We start from the raw sequence: 17,295 nt of genomic DNA on the forward strand, positions 1-17,295 counted from the left end.
TTTTAATTGTTAATACAGAGTCTGCCTTAAACCCGCCAGGAGAGATAAACTTTGCGAGAAGTTTCTAACTGTTATAGTGGGGAACCATTTCTTTAACTTTGTATATAGAAAACAAGTCACGTGACGTGGTAGAATAATAAATAACCTGTAACATACTCTAAACAATAACCATTCAAAGGTCAATTTCTTAAGAATAGCGTATTGGAGCGACAACGACTCAGAATTACATCACTGTTTTCCCACTTAAGCAATTACAAGCCGATCATATTAAGGCACCCTTAAGAATATTCTTTAATAACTATATTGTTTTTAATTGTCAAACTCCCCTTCCACACTAAGTTTAAAAAATATCATCAAATGTGGTGGATGGGGAAGTGAAACAAATACACGAATCAGCACTGGCAAAGCAATGGTTTAAATTTTATCCTTTCAATTGTAGTTAACATTCTTTTCGTCTGGCCGAGCGTTTAAGCAGCGTTATAACTCTAGACAAATTATCCGTAGAATAAAGATCGATCACCTGGTCAAGATCAACATGAAGATCAACATGAAAATATAAACCAAGCATAACGAAAGACTGCTGGTTCCATTGTAACCTCTTTCAGAACTGAATTTATGCTTTCCTATCGAAACAAATTTAGTTTACCTTTTAACCAGAGCACAATGTGAAAAGCGACAATTCGTCCAAAATTTCATAAAGGGATTCTGCAGAGACATCCTGGAGAATAGATGTGTCATGAGCGAATTGCGATAGCTTTTATTAATGTTATTCATTTGTATTCCTTTATAAGGAGATTTGCCCTGAGTTAAAGAGACAAGATTTTGGAGCATACAATTAAAATATAACAACAGAGGAAATCAACCTGAAGAAATCTTTGTTGTATTTGGAAAAGAATCAGATAACGACCCGCATTTCGTAAGTGCTGAGATACCATCCTTATATAAAATATTGAAGCATTTGCTAATGCCAGGATCAAATTTAAACAAGGAGAGTGTTATGTTTACGAACCTCCATAACAATAAATCGTATTTCGTTCAAAGTCTATTAGAAGCAGTATACCGAGAATATTATTTTCCCTCAGTGTATTTCAAAATGTCATAGATAAGTTAAGTGTTTTCACATATGATCCTACCTTTAATAAAACCCGTTTGGTCATTATTAATGAGATTGTTAATACAATTTTTAATGTCATATATCACACTTCCAGAACCAATTTTATAAACAGTGTTTAACAATAATATTGGGCGCCTTTTTAATTGTCGGTGTTTATCACTCTTAGGTATACAGTAATCATTCCCTGACATGGAGTTATAGACAAATTCCCGCTATCGAAAGCGCGATTAAACGCTCTACAAACAAGGGTTCCTAATGTAAGCCAAAGACTTTGAAACTATCACTGCCAAAAGCCGACCACCCAGGGCTTTTGTTCGCCATGCTTAAGACATAAGAGGCTTCACAAAGTGTAATTGGTCCTTCTAATTGTTTTGACTTTTCGTTCGAGAGTTTAGGCATATACATATACTATTAAGATCATCATCAGTATGCTGTTGTTATTTGGATACATTTCTTTGATAAGACAAAACGGTTTCATTCAGGATATCAACATGCCCTAGAACAAGGCCGTCATCGGTTGCAGTCTAGTGATAGTTTGTGTTGTATAGTTATATTTCTCAAGGTTACAAAACAGTTTTGAGGGGTTTAATACAAATTGTTATCATTCGGCTCTCGATCTGATAATGTATCCTTTTAATTTATCTTCTTGTATTTTGGTAAGTTCGTGCTTTATTCCAGCAATAGTTTGCAAGTTGCTCTCTGTAAACGATTTCGCATGTTGTTCAATTTCTGCTTTAGCTAGCTTTTCGCGATTCTTACAAGATTTAGTTTTATACGAACAATAAGCAATAGCTTTATCTCTTATTTCCATTTAAACTGTATATTAAAAAAGATGGTCATTTATTAAGAACTGTATTTCTTGGTTTGGTTTTGTACCAAAATTATCTTTATTGTATACAGGTAACATATAGTGATTTTTTATTTCAGTAATTGTATCATTAATTGTGTTTATTTGATGTCACGTAGAAGGATGTTATTATGTTTCCATAAACCCTTTCCGTGTTCAAAATCAATATATTTAATGTCAATATTAAAATTGAGTGATCAGATTGGTAACTGAGCTTATATTAACGTCATGAACAAACGGTTACACAAATAATGACACCGGCTAGATAAAGAATCTATGCGGGATGGTTGTATCGGATTTGTTCTTCTTCGTGTATATCGTATATAATTAGGTTATAATATCATAAAAGGATCAGTAAGAATACGATCGTCCATAATTTTTAATATACAATCTCTGGATTTGTGTATTATTTATTTATGTATAGTTATGATGTTCTATATTCGGATCTAGAAACAAATTAAAGTCGCCGTAAATTAAGTACGGGTCATTTCCCATTTCAATAATATAAAATTATTTGTAAAAATTCGGGACTGTCAGAGTTCGGTAAATATATAGATGGCAGTGTCAGTCTTGTTTTACCGTTTTTCAAATCCAAAATAATATATAGTTGCCGGATTGTGGGTATCGTAAAGGCAGTAAATATAACTTTTTTTTTGTTTCTTTCAGATACTGAAAAACCTGTAATCATGTGTTATCGCGTGATATCCTCTGCAGTTTACAGTAAAGATAAATAATACTAAGAATATAATAAAAATTAGTACTTGCATACATAGTAGCTACAAAGAAGTACAGAATGGATAAAAGTACAAATTAACGAGAAACAAAAACTAAAAGAAAAACATTTTCGAGTATCTTTTTGAAAGACTTAAATATGCCGAGTAAAAATATTAGGTACAATAGAAGAAATTAGAAAAACCCAACTCGTGTCAACAACTTAATTCTCGTATAAATAAAGACGTTGTGGGACGTGAGCTGTAAACAGACAGTTTCTTAAGCAACAATCCATTAGAGATTATTACGCTTATTTTACCACGCTTTCGCAGATCTGTAATAGGCCTATTTGAACATCATGTAGATTTCTTGCGAAGGAATAGTTCGTAATTGACGCGGAGATAATCCGATATGATCGAACAAACTCGGGAAGTCAAGTAATAGAATATATGACCGTCACGTGGTTCACATGACGACATCCGATTGGATTATAAAATAGGTATATAATTATCATATGTAATTTAAATGTGCTGTGTCGTCTAGGGAGATTGATGAACCCCTATATTTAGAAATCAAATGAAAAAGACAGACACTACTTTTGTTATTTTCTCGGACGAGATAAATGATTTGTCTTATTTCATATGATGACTTTTCTGAACTTATGTATTATTTTCAACATTTTCCGGTAGACGTGAAAGATTTTAATTATAAGTTGCGCACTGATGCGCCTAAAGATATGATAAATGTCGTGCGCACTCATATTCCTCAAATCAAAACTATCAAAGTACTGGCAGTACTGGTGTGACGATGCTTTTGAAGAGGATGGATATAAAAGCATCCATTCAAGTATATATATATCACCATAATTGTGTATGTGGGTACGAACATTTTGGGTACGAAAACAAATTTGGGTACAAACATTTTGGGTACGAAAAAAAAATGGGAACAAAAAAAATTGGGTACGACACTGGGAGGCGGGTTACATTCTCGATCAAATCTAACAAGAAATATCTTTAAAAAGATAATCGGCGTGTATTTTTCTGTACTACTTTTCGTAAAAACTTTCTATTACAATAACATGTTTGTGGGTTATTAAAATTACGTTTCAGCAGATATATACAAAACATGACATGATCGTTAATAACACCTGTACATCATACCCTACCACTATTTCGTTGTTTACGTTCTTTATTTAATAATGTTATATGTACGGACGTGACTTCAATGCCCATGGGCATGGATATTTGTTTTTTCTGTTGAATATTGTTTGTTAATTTAAGTTCAATACGCATAGGCATGTTTGTTCATTAAGTATGGCAATACTTTCATGATGATTCTCGAAAGTAGGTATGAGCACATAGCCGGCCCAGGTGAGCTCAAACGTAAGAGCACTTGACTACCCGAGTTCGCCCAGGAACATATGGATAAGTTAACTAACCAAAGCGATATGGCCTTATATATGCTGAAATCTAACAAACGAATGAATTATCAAACATGTTATGTACACTTAGGTGGTTGTGTAATTTCTGTTAGAATATCGTATTAAATAATTATGTACATTTAAAATGATTGCGCCTGCACGTGAGTTTGTTTCCTTTTCTTAGTCTATACGCGCCAAGGCTGCACCCGGTGAATGTATTTGTGTATTTCCAAGGTTATGAGTAACCTCCGCGCCTAAGGCTGCATAATGTTGGGACCCGGAGTGTGTCCAGCACTCCTACCTAATAAGCTTAGACTGACGACAGTTGGGACGAGTTTAAAATGATAGCTGCGATTTCCAGCTATTTATTTTTTTACTGAAATACTTTTTAATTTTAGATATGTTCTTGTTCTGCGGGGGGGGGGATAGGATTTTCCGGAGAAAACCCCACCTTTCCGGTATTGTGACCACAAAACAAACAAAAAAAAACATTGCGCCGGGAGCGGGAATAGAACCGGTGTCGTAGAGGTGAACAAGCGTACGTGCTGACCACTGTTCAAGCGGGAAGGGACAGCTACTCAAAGAAATGTTGTTTTATCTATATATATATATATATATATATATATATATATATCATAGTAGTGCAGCGTTTACAATTTGCATGTTCTAAATTGTTCGTATTCTTTAGATTTGTGATCGCGTAAAAAGTTAAAAGTTTATATGTTTTCATTCGCAATTTATCTACAAATTCGAGAACAAATATCAAACACAACAGAGCAAATATATAGTTATTTCATTGGTCCATTAAGATAAAATGGATGTAAAATTATTAATTTAAAATCAACGTGTTGATACATGTATTGAATCTGTTTCATCAGAATATGCTGTTCTATTAATATTTACCTTTATCAATGATAATCAGCGAGGTATGCCGATTAAAAATCTCAATCGGACGGGCTCGGTCTTTTACATAGGTCGCCCTTGTGAAGAATGTTTTCATGGTATGATAACTTAGGCGAGCTGCTTCGCAGCATCGTCAATGATGCGTTAAGTATGCTACGAACAACGAGCTAGAGGCATAACTAAATCCGACGTTTGAAACACAGACTACTCCTTTGAATTCATTTAAGAATGCTACGAACAACGAGCTAGAGGCATAACTAAATCCGACGTTTGAAAAACAGACTGCTCCTTTGAATTCATTTAAGAACTAGCAATTGTCGTGTTTTATATGTAACAGGGATATGTTTCTTTTTCAAATAATTTTCTTGAAGTATAACAATGCATTAAAAGTAATACTAACTTGTATTGTACCTTAACTACATTTGCCAATCATCATCATCATCATCATCATCATCATCATCATCTTCTTCTTCTTCTTCTTCTTCTTCTTCTTCTTCTTCTTCTTCTTCTTATTCTTCTTCTTATTTATCATCATCATCATCATCATCATTCAATTGACCGGTAAGGCCTTTTTGGGGGGAAGTGTCGGACGACGACTTTCGCTAGTCAGGATCTTAAAATATTAAAAATATATACTTGAAAAAACAACTAAGCACGTGTCCACAAACGTCTGAAAATTCATGATTTTTTCGATGTAAATGTTATATCAAATTGAATAGCAAACAAACATTACACAATACTAGTGAATTACAATAACAGAAAATTGTGTGTTTATTTTGGGATGAAAATTCATAAATATTTTAAAAAAAATTAGATAAGGTATCGACACTATCTAATAATTTGTTAGAATTGCAGGAATTTCAGATCAACAGTTTTAGAGTATCATATGACGTTACTCTTCCGCGTTTATGTAATTTTGCTCTTGTAGGAAGTCTACTTTAATCGAAATACCAGTATAAGCGGAAAGTGTCCCTGATTAGTATATGCGGATTTATTTATTTATTTATTTAACACGAACTTATAATAAACAGATCATTTGTAGATTTTCGTACATGATATAATATTTATTTCACTCGTATTATTGGAGAGGCTTAATTTTCCTTGTTGTGCAAATATGGTTTTCTACAACCATGAGTAATTTTATTTATATTACAGACATATATCTACAAAACTTAATTTTATATATAACCGGAATGTTCGAGAACGCTTGCCTGTTATCTTTAGAAGCACAACCAGGCGTAACATACGAACACGTACGACCCCAATATACCAAATGTTATTATTTTGCAAAAAACTACAATGTTATTTTGTATCGGTCTGATTTCCGATAAAAAGATTTATATTAAGTTACATTAAAAATATATTTTTCATCCATTGCTTCTATGGAAATAATGTTGACGGTTGTATGACAAATCCAAACATAAATATTCATTACATTACTCGTTTGTTTTGATCAAATACTATGCATTTGACAAGTAAATGAAATTACAGAGATCTAAATCATAATACGTTTCTATAATCTGTTTTATCCATTACCAACAATTACCTAGCCTATCTGAACGGAACCCAGTCATCAGGAAGCAAAACTGAAAGCTATGGCATTCATACCGAGACCATGTTCTTTTTGAAGCTGTTAGTGTATTAGACGCCTGTAAATTGGCTTAAGTCCGAGAGCGCTGACATCTGCGGACGTTGAGAACAGAACAAAATGTTGACGCTTTTAACCCAGTTATGCCTAGTGGACTCTCCCATCCTTCTAAATTAGATCAATTTATTTCCAAAATTGGGGAGTATATTTATTTCTATATTTAGAATAGTTGGTACAGAAATTCCTTTAAGCAAACAGCGCAGACCCAGATGAGACGCCGCATCATGCGGCGTCTCATCTGGATCTACGCTGTTTGCTAAGGCTTATTTTATTGACGATAGGCATAAATGGGTTAAAGTGTAACACAAATAGCTAGATTGATAAAACTGAAATGAAATGGGAATTGACTTATATTGTGCGCTGTGGTTTTTCACTGTTTTAATATTGTGTACCCGAAAATCACAAGCAATTGTGTTAGTTGTTTAATTTTCACTACTAAGGCCGCGGTAAGCCGAGTTTTAAAGCCTTTTTAAATGTTTAAAGTGCATTTAAATATAAAATACGCTTCTGTCCAACTGGGATACTAAGCAATTTCGTTATTAAGTAAGCCAATATCAATGGCCGAAATTCGACGTGTTGAGATTTTATCTACAGCACGCTATTTACATAGATTTCAAAATATTTCAATTTCTGGTTAAGATTTGTGCAATGTTGAAATAAAAAAACAACAACATAACAACGCGGAAACAAAAATAAAGCTTGTTTGCACTATAAATATTCTTGAATCGTTTCGAAAAAAAAAAGTTCTTATCAGACTGTTTACCATCCTTTCGGCCCGTGTGTAACCATCTTGACTGGTTGTATTTTAGACAAAAGTATTTATTTAGGGGGAAACAAAACATTTTCTTTTGGTGCGGAACTTTTTTCCATAAGACTTTTTTTTAAACAAATGACAACTTTTTCCGTTTACACATCCTTATAGCAGTCTAAATAGGAAATTTTCTACAAAGGTCATAAAATATATAATGATGAACATGAAAAAAAATTATATAGAGTATGCAGAAAAAACAGTTCACTGATCAAACATGATTTCAATTTAAGTTGTGATCATTATAGTTAGCATAAAATAGCATGAAATTCAGTGTGTGTCTATACGATATGCACCAGTAATGATGTGTTATAAAAAACAGACTTAGTTTACGTACACTTGACGATATGCTACTTAAAGATAGTCTCTCAAGTAAGTTTGCTATAATTCAATTTCTTTTACAGGACTGGTTTGTAAATCAATTTATTTGCTGTCTCAGAATAACTTAAACACATCGGCAATCACATTATGTCGAAATGTTAAAAGTATTTTGCTATGTATGAAATGTATTATACGAGAATATAAATGTCAGCATAAGTTATAATTTTAATTCAGTGTGGTATTTATTGTGCAGTGTATCAGTTAAACTAATGGCGCCATGAAAAATCAATATATATCTAGAAATTCACATTCTAGTTATATATTATAAATTATTTTTTCAATATCAGTATTAAAAAAATGGCTGTGTTTGATACACAGCAAGATTCACGTTAACTTTAAGATAATTATAGCATTTCAAAACCAGGATATATCGCTCGATACGAATTTTCAGTTTTGTGCGTTACGGAGTATAGCACAGAACGTATGTCTAAACATAACGCACCTTACAAAACAGGTATATGTGCGGTTCGTTCATGCGTGTGGTTGTCACGTGAGTGATGGTCACTCAGGTGGACATAGGCGGGAATTTGCACGGGGTGTTCATTGTTTGGTCAGTTCTACGCTAGACTTCGATCAGTTAACTTGTTTTCGTGTACAAATCCTACATCGTGTTGTCGACTTTAGCAGAACACAGGGTGTCCATGCTGCAAGATTTGGAACGCATCATAGAAAAGATAAGTGCTAAAAGAAACGTAAATCTGTTAAATCCGTTATACTGAATCTCAAGCATAGTATCGAGTGTTACGAAGTAGTAACAGAGTTGAAACGATGTATATTTCAAGTAACAATTTCAGCACTAGAGAAAGCCGATCAATTTACAAGTAGAAATATTGATGGCACGCGACCGAAAATTCACAGGTCATCAATGGTAGAACACGACAAAAGCTTTCGAACTTACTGGGGAATAAATTGTTATTCTTTGTGGCGTTGTATACATTCTATATGTATATGTGTAAATGTTTTACGAGTCTGATGACGTAATGTTATTTGCAGAAAAAATACAAGGTAGAGGCGATGGCATATAAAAAGGCGGACACATAACGCCAGCGGCGCTCTCGACGGGTCATATCAGAAGCCGCAAGCTTCATCTAACATCGCAACACAATGGGGCTGAAACTCAATTTTCATTGAGACGCAGGACCATGTTTCGCATGTGGCGAACCGGGTCATCGGAAAGGAGCAGCTGGATGTTCAGCAAACAGCTCGACCAATAAGTTAAGTTAATTATGTATAGAACCCCGTTATCAGAAAATGGGTAGTTTCGTGTTCGTCGGAAAACGTAACGCACAGAAAGTTCCTAAAGTCGAACGTGATCAAAAGGATCCAAGTATAGTTCGCCGGTAAGTTGAAGGAAGGCCCACGCGGTTAAGTAGCAGGAGACTCCTGATAGAAAGTGCATTTTCGATGGAGTAAATGGCGGTTATAAGTTTATTTTTTCCGTCGGAAAACGGTAACGTACAAAAAGATCTGTCTCAATGTATCAAAAGGATCTTAGTTATCCCCACGCTTTTTGAAAAAAAGGTGGGGATATTGTGGTGATCTCCGCCGTCCGTCCGTCCGTCCGTCTGTCCGTCCGTCTGTCCGTCCGTCCTGGCCACTATCTCCTCCTACACTAAAAGCACTAGAACCTTGAAATTTACACACATGGTAGCTATGAGCATATGTGCGACCCTGCACTATTTGGAATTTTGATCTGACCCCTGGGTCAAAAGTTATAGGGGTTGGGGTGGGGCCGCGTCAGAAATTATCACTCATTTTTTTAGGTTATTTTACATTTACTTCTTTATTTCTACACCGATTCACTTCAAATTGATACTGGACCTCACCTATGACAATACGGTCAATCTCAACCATGCATGGCCCCATTCCCAACCCTGGGGCGCCCCGCCCACATAGGCCACACCCACCAAAAATTTCCATTTACTATAATTTCATTTCCTAAATTATGTACTTACCTGACATATGTACTTTAGGATTCTATCTCGGCCCGAAAATAACTCGCTATACGGTAGGCGCCGCATAATAGACGACTACCGGAAATAAACAACTTTCGCGCATGCGTATCGTAGTTTCCTCTCCACACGACCTCATGCTCGAATCACTTTTCTTCTCGGCGCCTTCGAAGGCGTTTGTTACTCGCTATTTTTCAGCATGGCTGAAGTGTTTGTTAAAAATAATAATAATCGTTCTCCGTTTGTGGATAACGAGGAAGAAGATATGGGACACAGTGACGTGAGTAATAACACAGTGTCTGGCAAGCAGAAAAAAAGACGTTCCAAAGTAGACTTATTAGAGGAACGTTTTGACGAGAAATACGGTAAACTTGAAAATACTTTACACAATATTGTTGCATTGTTGCAATGCCAGTCACAAAGACATGGTAATTCAACGCAGGGGAATGGCAAAAGCCCCAATTATGACCAGGGGAGTGATAAAAGCCCCAATTTTGAAGAGAGGACTGATCAAAGTTCCACAAGTAATCGTCAAGATGACGTACTTTCCATTCATCCTGCTTCCTCTGAACATTTTTCGTTGTCTGATTCAGAAGAAGAAGACACAGAGCACAGTGCTAGTGTACGCAGGTGTTTGAAAGACATTTTTGGAGAAGATGCATGTTTGAAAAAAGATGCACAAAAGCCAACTGGCATTTGCTTAGAAAATTCGCAGAAAGAAATTTTGGAACAAAGCTATCGGTCTAAAACACCAAATAATGTAACAGCATTTTCTGAAGAGTGCAAAGATTTATTTCCAGTTGATGAAGACACTGAACATTTTTTACGTGTACCTACATTGGACGATATTGTAGACACGTGTCTAACAAAGAAGTTTGGTTCTAGAGCTTCATTCGCTAAACATGGAACTTTTCTGTTCTCACAACCAAACAAAATGGTGGAGAAGACCGCATACAGAGGACAGCAAAGTGTCTACATGGGTATTGTTACACAGATGTACATGCAGCAAGCTCTTGCAATGTTAATGGACATGGTTACAGATAAACCAGACATTGAGAAAAAAGTGAAGGACATTTTTGCTTTATCCACACGAAGTCTAGATCAATTTGGTAGAGCAGGAGCATTTTTTCATATCATTCGTAGACAAGTCACAATGAGCGAGACTTCTTTATATGAACTTGATGATTCAAGGACAATCAGTAACCTACCCTTGAGAGGGGATGGGGTGTTTGGTGAAGAATTGGAAAAGACTCTCAAACAAAAGAAAGACAAAAGAAAAACACTTGAAGAGTTATTGCCAGAAAAATTGCAAAAGAAGGAAACATATAAGAGGAAAGCCAGTGAACAGACAGAACAGCAAACATCTGTCAAAAGACAATATGTAAAGACAAATACAAGAATGGGTGTTCAGCCAAATGAATACAATAGAGCGCCACCTACATTTCGCATTCCAAAATACAATGCGGAACCACGAAGTACTTTTCGAACAGAGCACAGAGCTGGTGGCTCGAGAGGTCGGGGCAACTATGCAGCCAATAACAGACCAAGGGCTACAGTTGCCAAGGTTAGTAAACAATGACCAGTCAGGTTTGTTAATGTTGCGACCGGAGATACCAGTAGGGGACAGATTAACTCATTTTCAAAAAAATTGGCAGTTGATTACAACAGACAAATGGGTTTTATCAATTATAAAAGAGGGTTACAAATTGGAATTCATAAAGAAACCAATTTTTCAGGGTATAAAACAAACTCATGTCAGTATCGAAAACGAACATATTATGCAGGAAGAAATAGATTCTTTAATGCAAAAAAATGCAATAGAAATCGTACCGAAAACAAATTGGACGACAGGTTTTTACAGTACTCTATTTTTAGTCAAGAAAAAGACAGGAGATTTAAGACCAGTCATAAATCTAAAACCTCTAAATCGGTACCTCCGAAAGCAACATTTCAAGATGGACACATTGACAAAAGTGTTAAATCTAGTTCAAAAGAACGATTGGGCGATATCTTTCGACTTAAAAGACGCTTATTTTCACATAGGCATATTCAAGAAACACAGAAAATTCCTCAGATTTGCATGGAAGGGGAAAGTTTTCCAATTCAAAACATTATGTTTCGGACCAACTGTCTCTCCACGAGTTTTCACAAAAATATTGTCAGTTGTTGCAGCTTATCTAAGAGTAAAAGCCATACGATTAGCAGTGTATCTGGACGACTGGATACAACTGAATCAAGAAAGACAAATATTACTAACAGAAAGAGAGATAACGCTCAATCTTCTTCTGAATCTAGGTTTCATAATAAACAAAAACAAATCCACTCTCATTCCTGTACAGATTCTGACATATTTAGGAACAGTTTTTCAATTAAAGAAAGGCCTGGTTTATCCAACGGCAGAAAGATTTCAGAAATTAGTGAAGGCAATTCATCTACTAATCAATGGTTACACAAAAGCAAGACAATATTTGGTAGTTCTTGGAATGATGGCATCCACACTAGAAATTGTACCAAATGCAAGACTGTATATGAGACCCCTTCAAATGCATTTGTTACGAAACTGGAGTCCAGCCAGAATGTCTCTGCACTGGGAGGTCCCATGTACACAGTCTGTGAAATCCAGTCTCCATTGGTGGTTACATCAAGCCAATTTTCAAAAAGGGGTATCTTTGCAACCAATTCAACCGCAGATAACAATGACTTGCGATGCATCAATGGTGGGATGGGGTGGTTTTGTGAACAACCAAGTAGTACAGGGTGTTTGGTCCAGGAACCAGAGTACAGAGCATATAAATTATCTGGAATTGAAGGCGGTACATCTGTCATTGGAAAATTTTGTTCCGATATTAAAGAACAAACATGTATTGATTCGATCAGACAATTCCAGCACAGTTCAATATTTGAACAAACAGGGAGGTACAAAATCGATGAGACTTTGCGAATTAGCTCAGAGAATCTGGTTCCTAGCTCTACACCACAATATGAAATTGAAATCAGTACATATCAAGGGGCAGACAAATGTATTAGCGGATTTTCTCAGTCGACACCAACTTCAGGCTACAGAATGGTCACTGAACAAGACTGTAGTGAACCATCTGTTTTGGATGTGGGAGACTCCGCTAATAGATTTGTTTGCGACAGCAGAGAACAAACAATGTCCAGTGTTTTGCTCATGGAATCTAGATACATTAGCACTGACACAGGATGCTCTGTCCATAAGTTGGGAAGGCATGATGGCATATGCATTTCCACCCATAAGTCTGTTGAGCAAGGTACTCAAACACATGATGAAGTTTCAGTGCGAATTGATTCTGATAGCACCAATGTGGGAACGTCAGCATTGGTATCCAATGATTCTTCAGTTGTTGATAGCTCCACCAGTCAAGCTTCCAGAAATGGAAGATTTATTGGTTCAGAAAGGGATGTTACATCCGAATCCAAAATTTCTAAAACTGACTGCATGGAGATTATCGACAAACGGTATGAAACAGAAGGATTTTCTAGACAAACTAGAAAATTATTGTGTTCATCATGGAGAATCGGAACTCAGAAAGATTATAGATGTAAATTTAGGAAATTCCATAGCTGGTGTGGTAAAAGACAAATTGATCCCTTTAGTCCATCTTTAAATAACTGTGCTAATTTTTTAGCTGATCTATATAAAGATGGTTTAAAATACAAAACAATTTCAGGCTATAGATCAATGATGTCTTCTATGTTGAACCCGGTGGACAGAATACCAGTGGGTCAACATCCCTATATTATTCGTTTACTGAAAGGCATTTTCAATGAAAGGCCACCAGTGAAAAGACTTGTACCTGAATGGAATTTATTGTTTGTTTTAGATGCCCTCAAGCAACCACCGTTTGAGCCAATAAAGACAGCCAGTTTAAAGTATGTAACTTACAAGACAGTTTTTCTCATAGCAATTACAACTTTTCGCAGATGTGGGGATTTACAATCTTTGACATTGGGAGAAAATTCTGTGAATGTACAAGCAAAAGGTGTAACTTTCATAAGGCATGGTTTATCGAAACAGGACAGAGGTTCACATCAGAGCAATACTATTTTTATTCCTGCTTTTCCAAAGAACAAGTTGTTGGATCCAAAACGAGCATTGACTTATTATCTGAAATCAACAGAAAAATTTAGGAATTCAAAAGAGAAGGACTCTTTGAAATTATTTTTAACTGTAAATAAACCGCATAGAGCGGCTTCAAGTCAGACAATTTCGTCATGGATTGTTAAGACTATTCAAAAGTCATACAAAATGAAAAAAGTGTATGTATCTAAAGTTAAAGGTCATTCAACTAGGTCAATCGGACCATCATGGGCTCTTTTTAAGGGAGCTCCATTGAAAGATGTTTTAGACAGTGCAGATTGGAGTAGATCATCTACTTTTGTGAAGTTCTATTTTAAAGATGTATCATTTGATTTTCTTAAAGAATAATGTTTTTCTCCCCGGCGAGTTATTTTCCGGAAAGTGAACTGTTTTTAAGTCAACAGTATGGAACATATCATATATATGACGGCCACAAGTAGTGGTTTATCCATCATATATTTTTTAAAATATATTGTTTAAATATGTGGGAAAGTGAATAAGAATACATGATTTGTGCTGTGTACAGTTATTATTGTGTATATAAGAGGGACTGTTGTAGCAGTTTTTATGAAATAGAAGATATAGAAAACTCTGGAATGAGAAGATCTACTATAATTGTTGGAGTGGTCAGAAAGTACCTGAACCCGCCTCCAAAGAGGGACTGCTTTGGGAAGGAATCCTAAAGTACATATGTCAGGTAAGTACATAATTTAGGAAATGAAATTTCCAAATTTGTACTCAAATTATAATTTTATGAGTAAATTATACTTACCTGACATATGTACAAACCCACCCTTCCTCCCCTCTTTTTCAGACTACTTTCTGAGGCCTTCGAAGGCGCCAAGGAAAGTGATTCGAGCATGAGGTCGTGTGGAGAGGAAACTACGATACGCATGCGCGAAAGTTGTTTATTTCCGGTAGTCGTCTATTATGCGGCGCCTACCGTATAGCGAGTTATTTTCGGGCCGAGATAGAATCCTAAAGTACATATGTCAGGTAAGTATAATTTACTCATAAAATTATAATTTGAGTACAAATTTGGAAATTTTTTCATTTCTACACGGATTCACTTCAAATTGATACTGAACTTTTGTTATGACATTAGGGTCAATCTCAACTATGCATGGCCCCAATCCCAACCCTGGGGCGCCCGCCCACATAGGCCACACCCACCAAAAAATTCCATTTACTATAATTTTTTCATTTCTACACGGATTCACTTCAAATTGATACTGAACTTCTCTTATGACATTAGGGTCAATCTCAACTATGCATGGCCCCATAACCAACCCTGGGGCCCCGCCCACATAGACCACACCCACCCAAAATTGCCTTTACTATAATTTCTTCATTTCTACACCGATTCACTTCAAATTGATATTGAACTTCTCTTATGACAATACAGTCAATCTCAACTATGCATGGCCCCATTACCAACCCTGGGGCGCCCCGCCCACATAGACCACACCCACCCAAAATTGCCTTTTACTATAATTTCTTCTTTTCTACACCGATTCACTTCAAATTGATACTGAACCTCTCTTATGACAATACGGTCAATCTCAACTATGCATGGCCCCATTACCAACCCTGGGGCGCCCTGCCCACATATGTCACACCCACCCAAAATTGCCTTTTATTATAACTTCTTCATTTCTACACCAATTCACTTCTAATTGATGATGAACTTCTCTTATGACAATACGGTCAATCTCAGCTATGCATGGCCCCATTACCAACCCTGGGGCACACCTAGGTCAAACATTCGGCGTGGGGATACGCGTCGGCCTCTGCCGCGCCATTTCTAGTTTAAAACTGGATCAAAAGGATCATAGTATAGAAATTGATGCTAGAAGCTTGCCGGTAAAAAGAACGAAAGCCCATGTAGCCAATCTGTAGCAGGCTACGGATGGTTGTTACATTTTAGATGTAGTAAATTGCGGTTATATGTTTCCTTTTCCGTCGGAAAACGGTAACGTACAGAAAGAGATAAAAGTAGCAATTGATCAAAAGGATCATAGTATAGAAATTTATCAAAAAGAAAAAATTCATAGAATAAAAAATAAAAATTGTTACCGGAAGTTTGTCGGTAAGTAGACTGAAAACCCACGTGGCATTTATCATGTTGCAATACGCCCGTTAATACGTTTATAGTCGTATTTAATAAGAATGGGAGGCCTCGATATATTTAAAATTATTATTTATTTATTTGTTCTACTTTCGATATTAGAGGAGCGTATCATGATATTGATACATTCACGAACAGTGTGGTTTGAGCTATCAAGAGAATAGCAGGCAGTGTTAGGTTGTTATAAGCTTATATTTGGCACGATAACGGTCGATCATATATTTACTTAAACTCGTTAAAACTAAAATGAGGTGTACTAGCATTCTTACGTCAAATTGACTTAAAATAGTTATTTGCTTTTGTGATGATGGCATACAGCGCAGTGTAGAATATGAAAAAAAACATTATATGCTAGTGACTAGACGAGTTTGGATGTTAACTGGCTGAAGAAACGGTATTTTGATTCCTTCTCAGAGGGTAGAATGGCTCGGGCATATGATCGATATGCATAAAATGCAGTTTTTCATAATTAAAAATTGAGTAGCTAGGCTAGAAAAAAGTATTGATTCGATGATCTATTTATCAAACGAAAGAAAAAGTAGTACCAAAAGATAAATTAATAGCTAGTCTTGTAGGGCAGATAATTTCATTTCAGAGTGTGATTGTAAATAAAGTTTGGTGATAACAATGCATATATACAATTGCATAAATACCAGAGCTAGTTGGAATGCTCCCGTTATTGTAACGTTGCAAGCTATTTCCAAACTTAGATTATGGAAAAAAAGCACTAGGCAGTTAATCAACGGTGGAAAAGATTTCAAACACAATCAGTTGTTTTTGTGTAATATATTTGCTGATGCAAGTACCACAAGTTATGGTTTATGGAGGTTTTATAGAAAGTTGTAGCTTTAATGTAGATATAGGCGAAATGACTGTATAGCTAACGATTTTCATAAAAATAAAAATAAAAAGCAAATTTATTTTCAATTTGTTTTATTCCATTGACGAAGAGAGTAAAGGTTTGTACTCGTGGTCTTTGAGACCCGAAAATGAGAAAATTGGAATGTACATGATCTTAATAAAAAGAGCAACCTGTTCCCGGAAGTGAACAGATTTTTGACGAAAAGAGAAAAGTTATTCCTGGAAGTGATTACTATATTACACTGTTAAAATCAATGAGGTACACTGCCAGTGTTTCTATAAACGAAACAGGTAATGCATATTGTGATTTAATATGAAGTCAATACATTAAGCCACCGGAAGTTGGTTTTAAAGATAAACCGGATAAGTATTCCGTCGTTCAACATGACGTAAGTAAAATTTCCTATGATCAAGAAAATG

At 35.7% G+C, this 17,295-nt stretch overlaps 1 protein-coding gene across 1 annotated transcript; it reads left to right on the forward strand.

The window, feature by feature from the left end:
- The first annotated feature begins 9,887 nt into the window (after positions 1-9,887).
- LOC127842853 (uncharacterized) lies at positions 9,888-14,857 on the forward strand. Its single transcript, XM_052372612.1, has 3 exons — positions 9,888-11,348; positions 13,630-14,583; positions 14,701-14,857. Exons 1-2 carry the CDS (start codon positions 9,984-9,986, stop codon positions 13,660-13,662), a joined length of 1,398 nt encoding a protein of 465 aa, XP_052228572.1. The 5' UTR covers positions 9,888-9,983; the 3' UTR covers positions 13,663-14,583; positions 14,701-14,857.
- The last annotated feature ends 2,438 nt before the right edge of the window (positions 14,858-17,295 follow it).

This window comes from Dreissena polymorpha, chromosome 8 (genome assembly GCF_020536995.1).
Source record: "Dreissena polymorpha isolate Duluth1 chromosome 8, UMN_Dpol_1.0, whole genome shotgun sequence".
NCBI classification, from domain to species: domain Eukaryota; kingdom Metazoa; phylum Mollusca; class Bivalvia; order Myida; family Dreissenidae; genus Dreissena; species Dreissena polymorpha.

Bases quoted from the DNA above. Each gene is read 5' to 3' on its own strand.
- LOC127842853 (XM_052372612.1), top strand. From the start codon at position 9,984: ATGGCTGAAGTGTTTGTTAAAAATAATAATAATCGTTCTCCGTTTGTG. The intron at 11,349-13,629 runs GTTAGTAAACAA...TGTTTGTTTTAG, and splicing joins CAAGGGCTACAGTTGCCAAG to ATGCCCTCAAGCAACCACCG.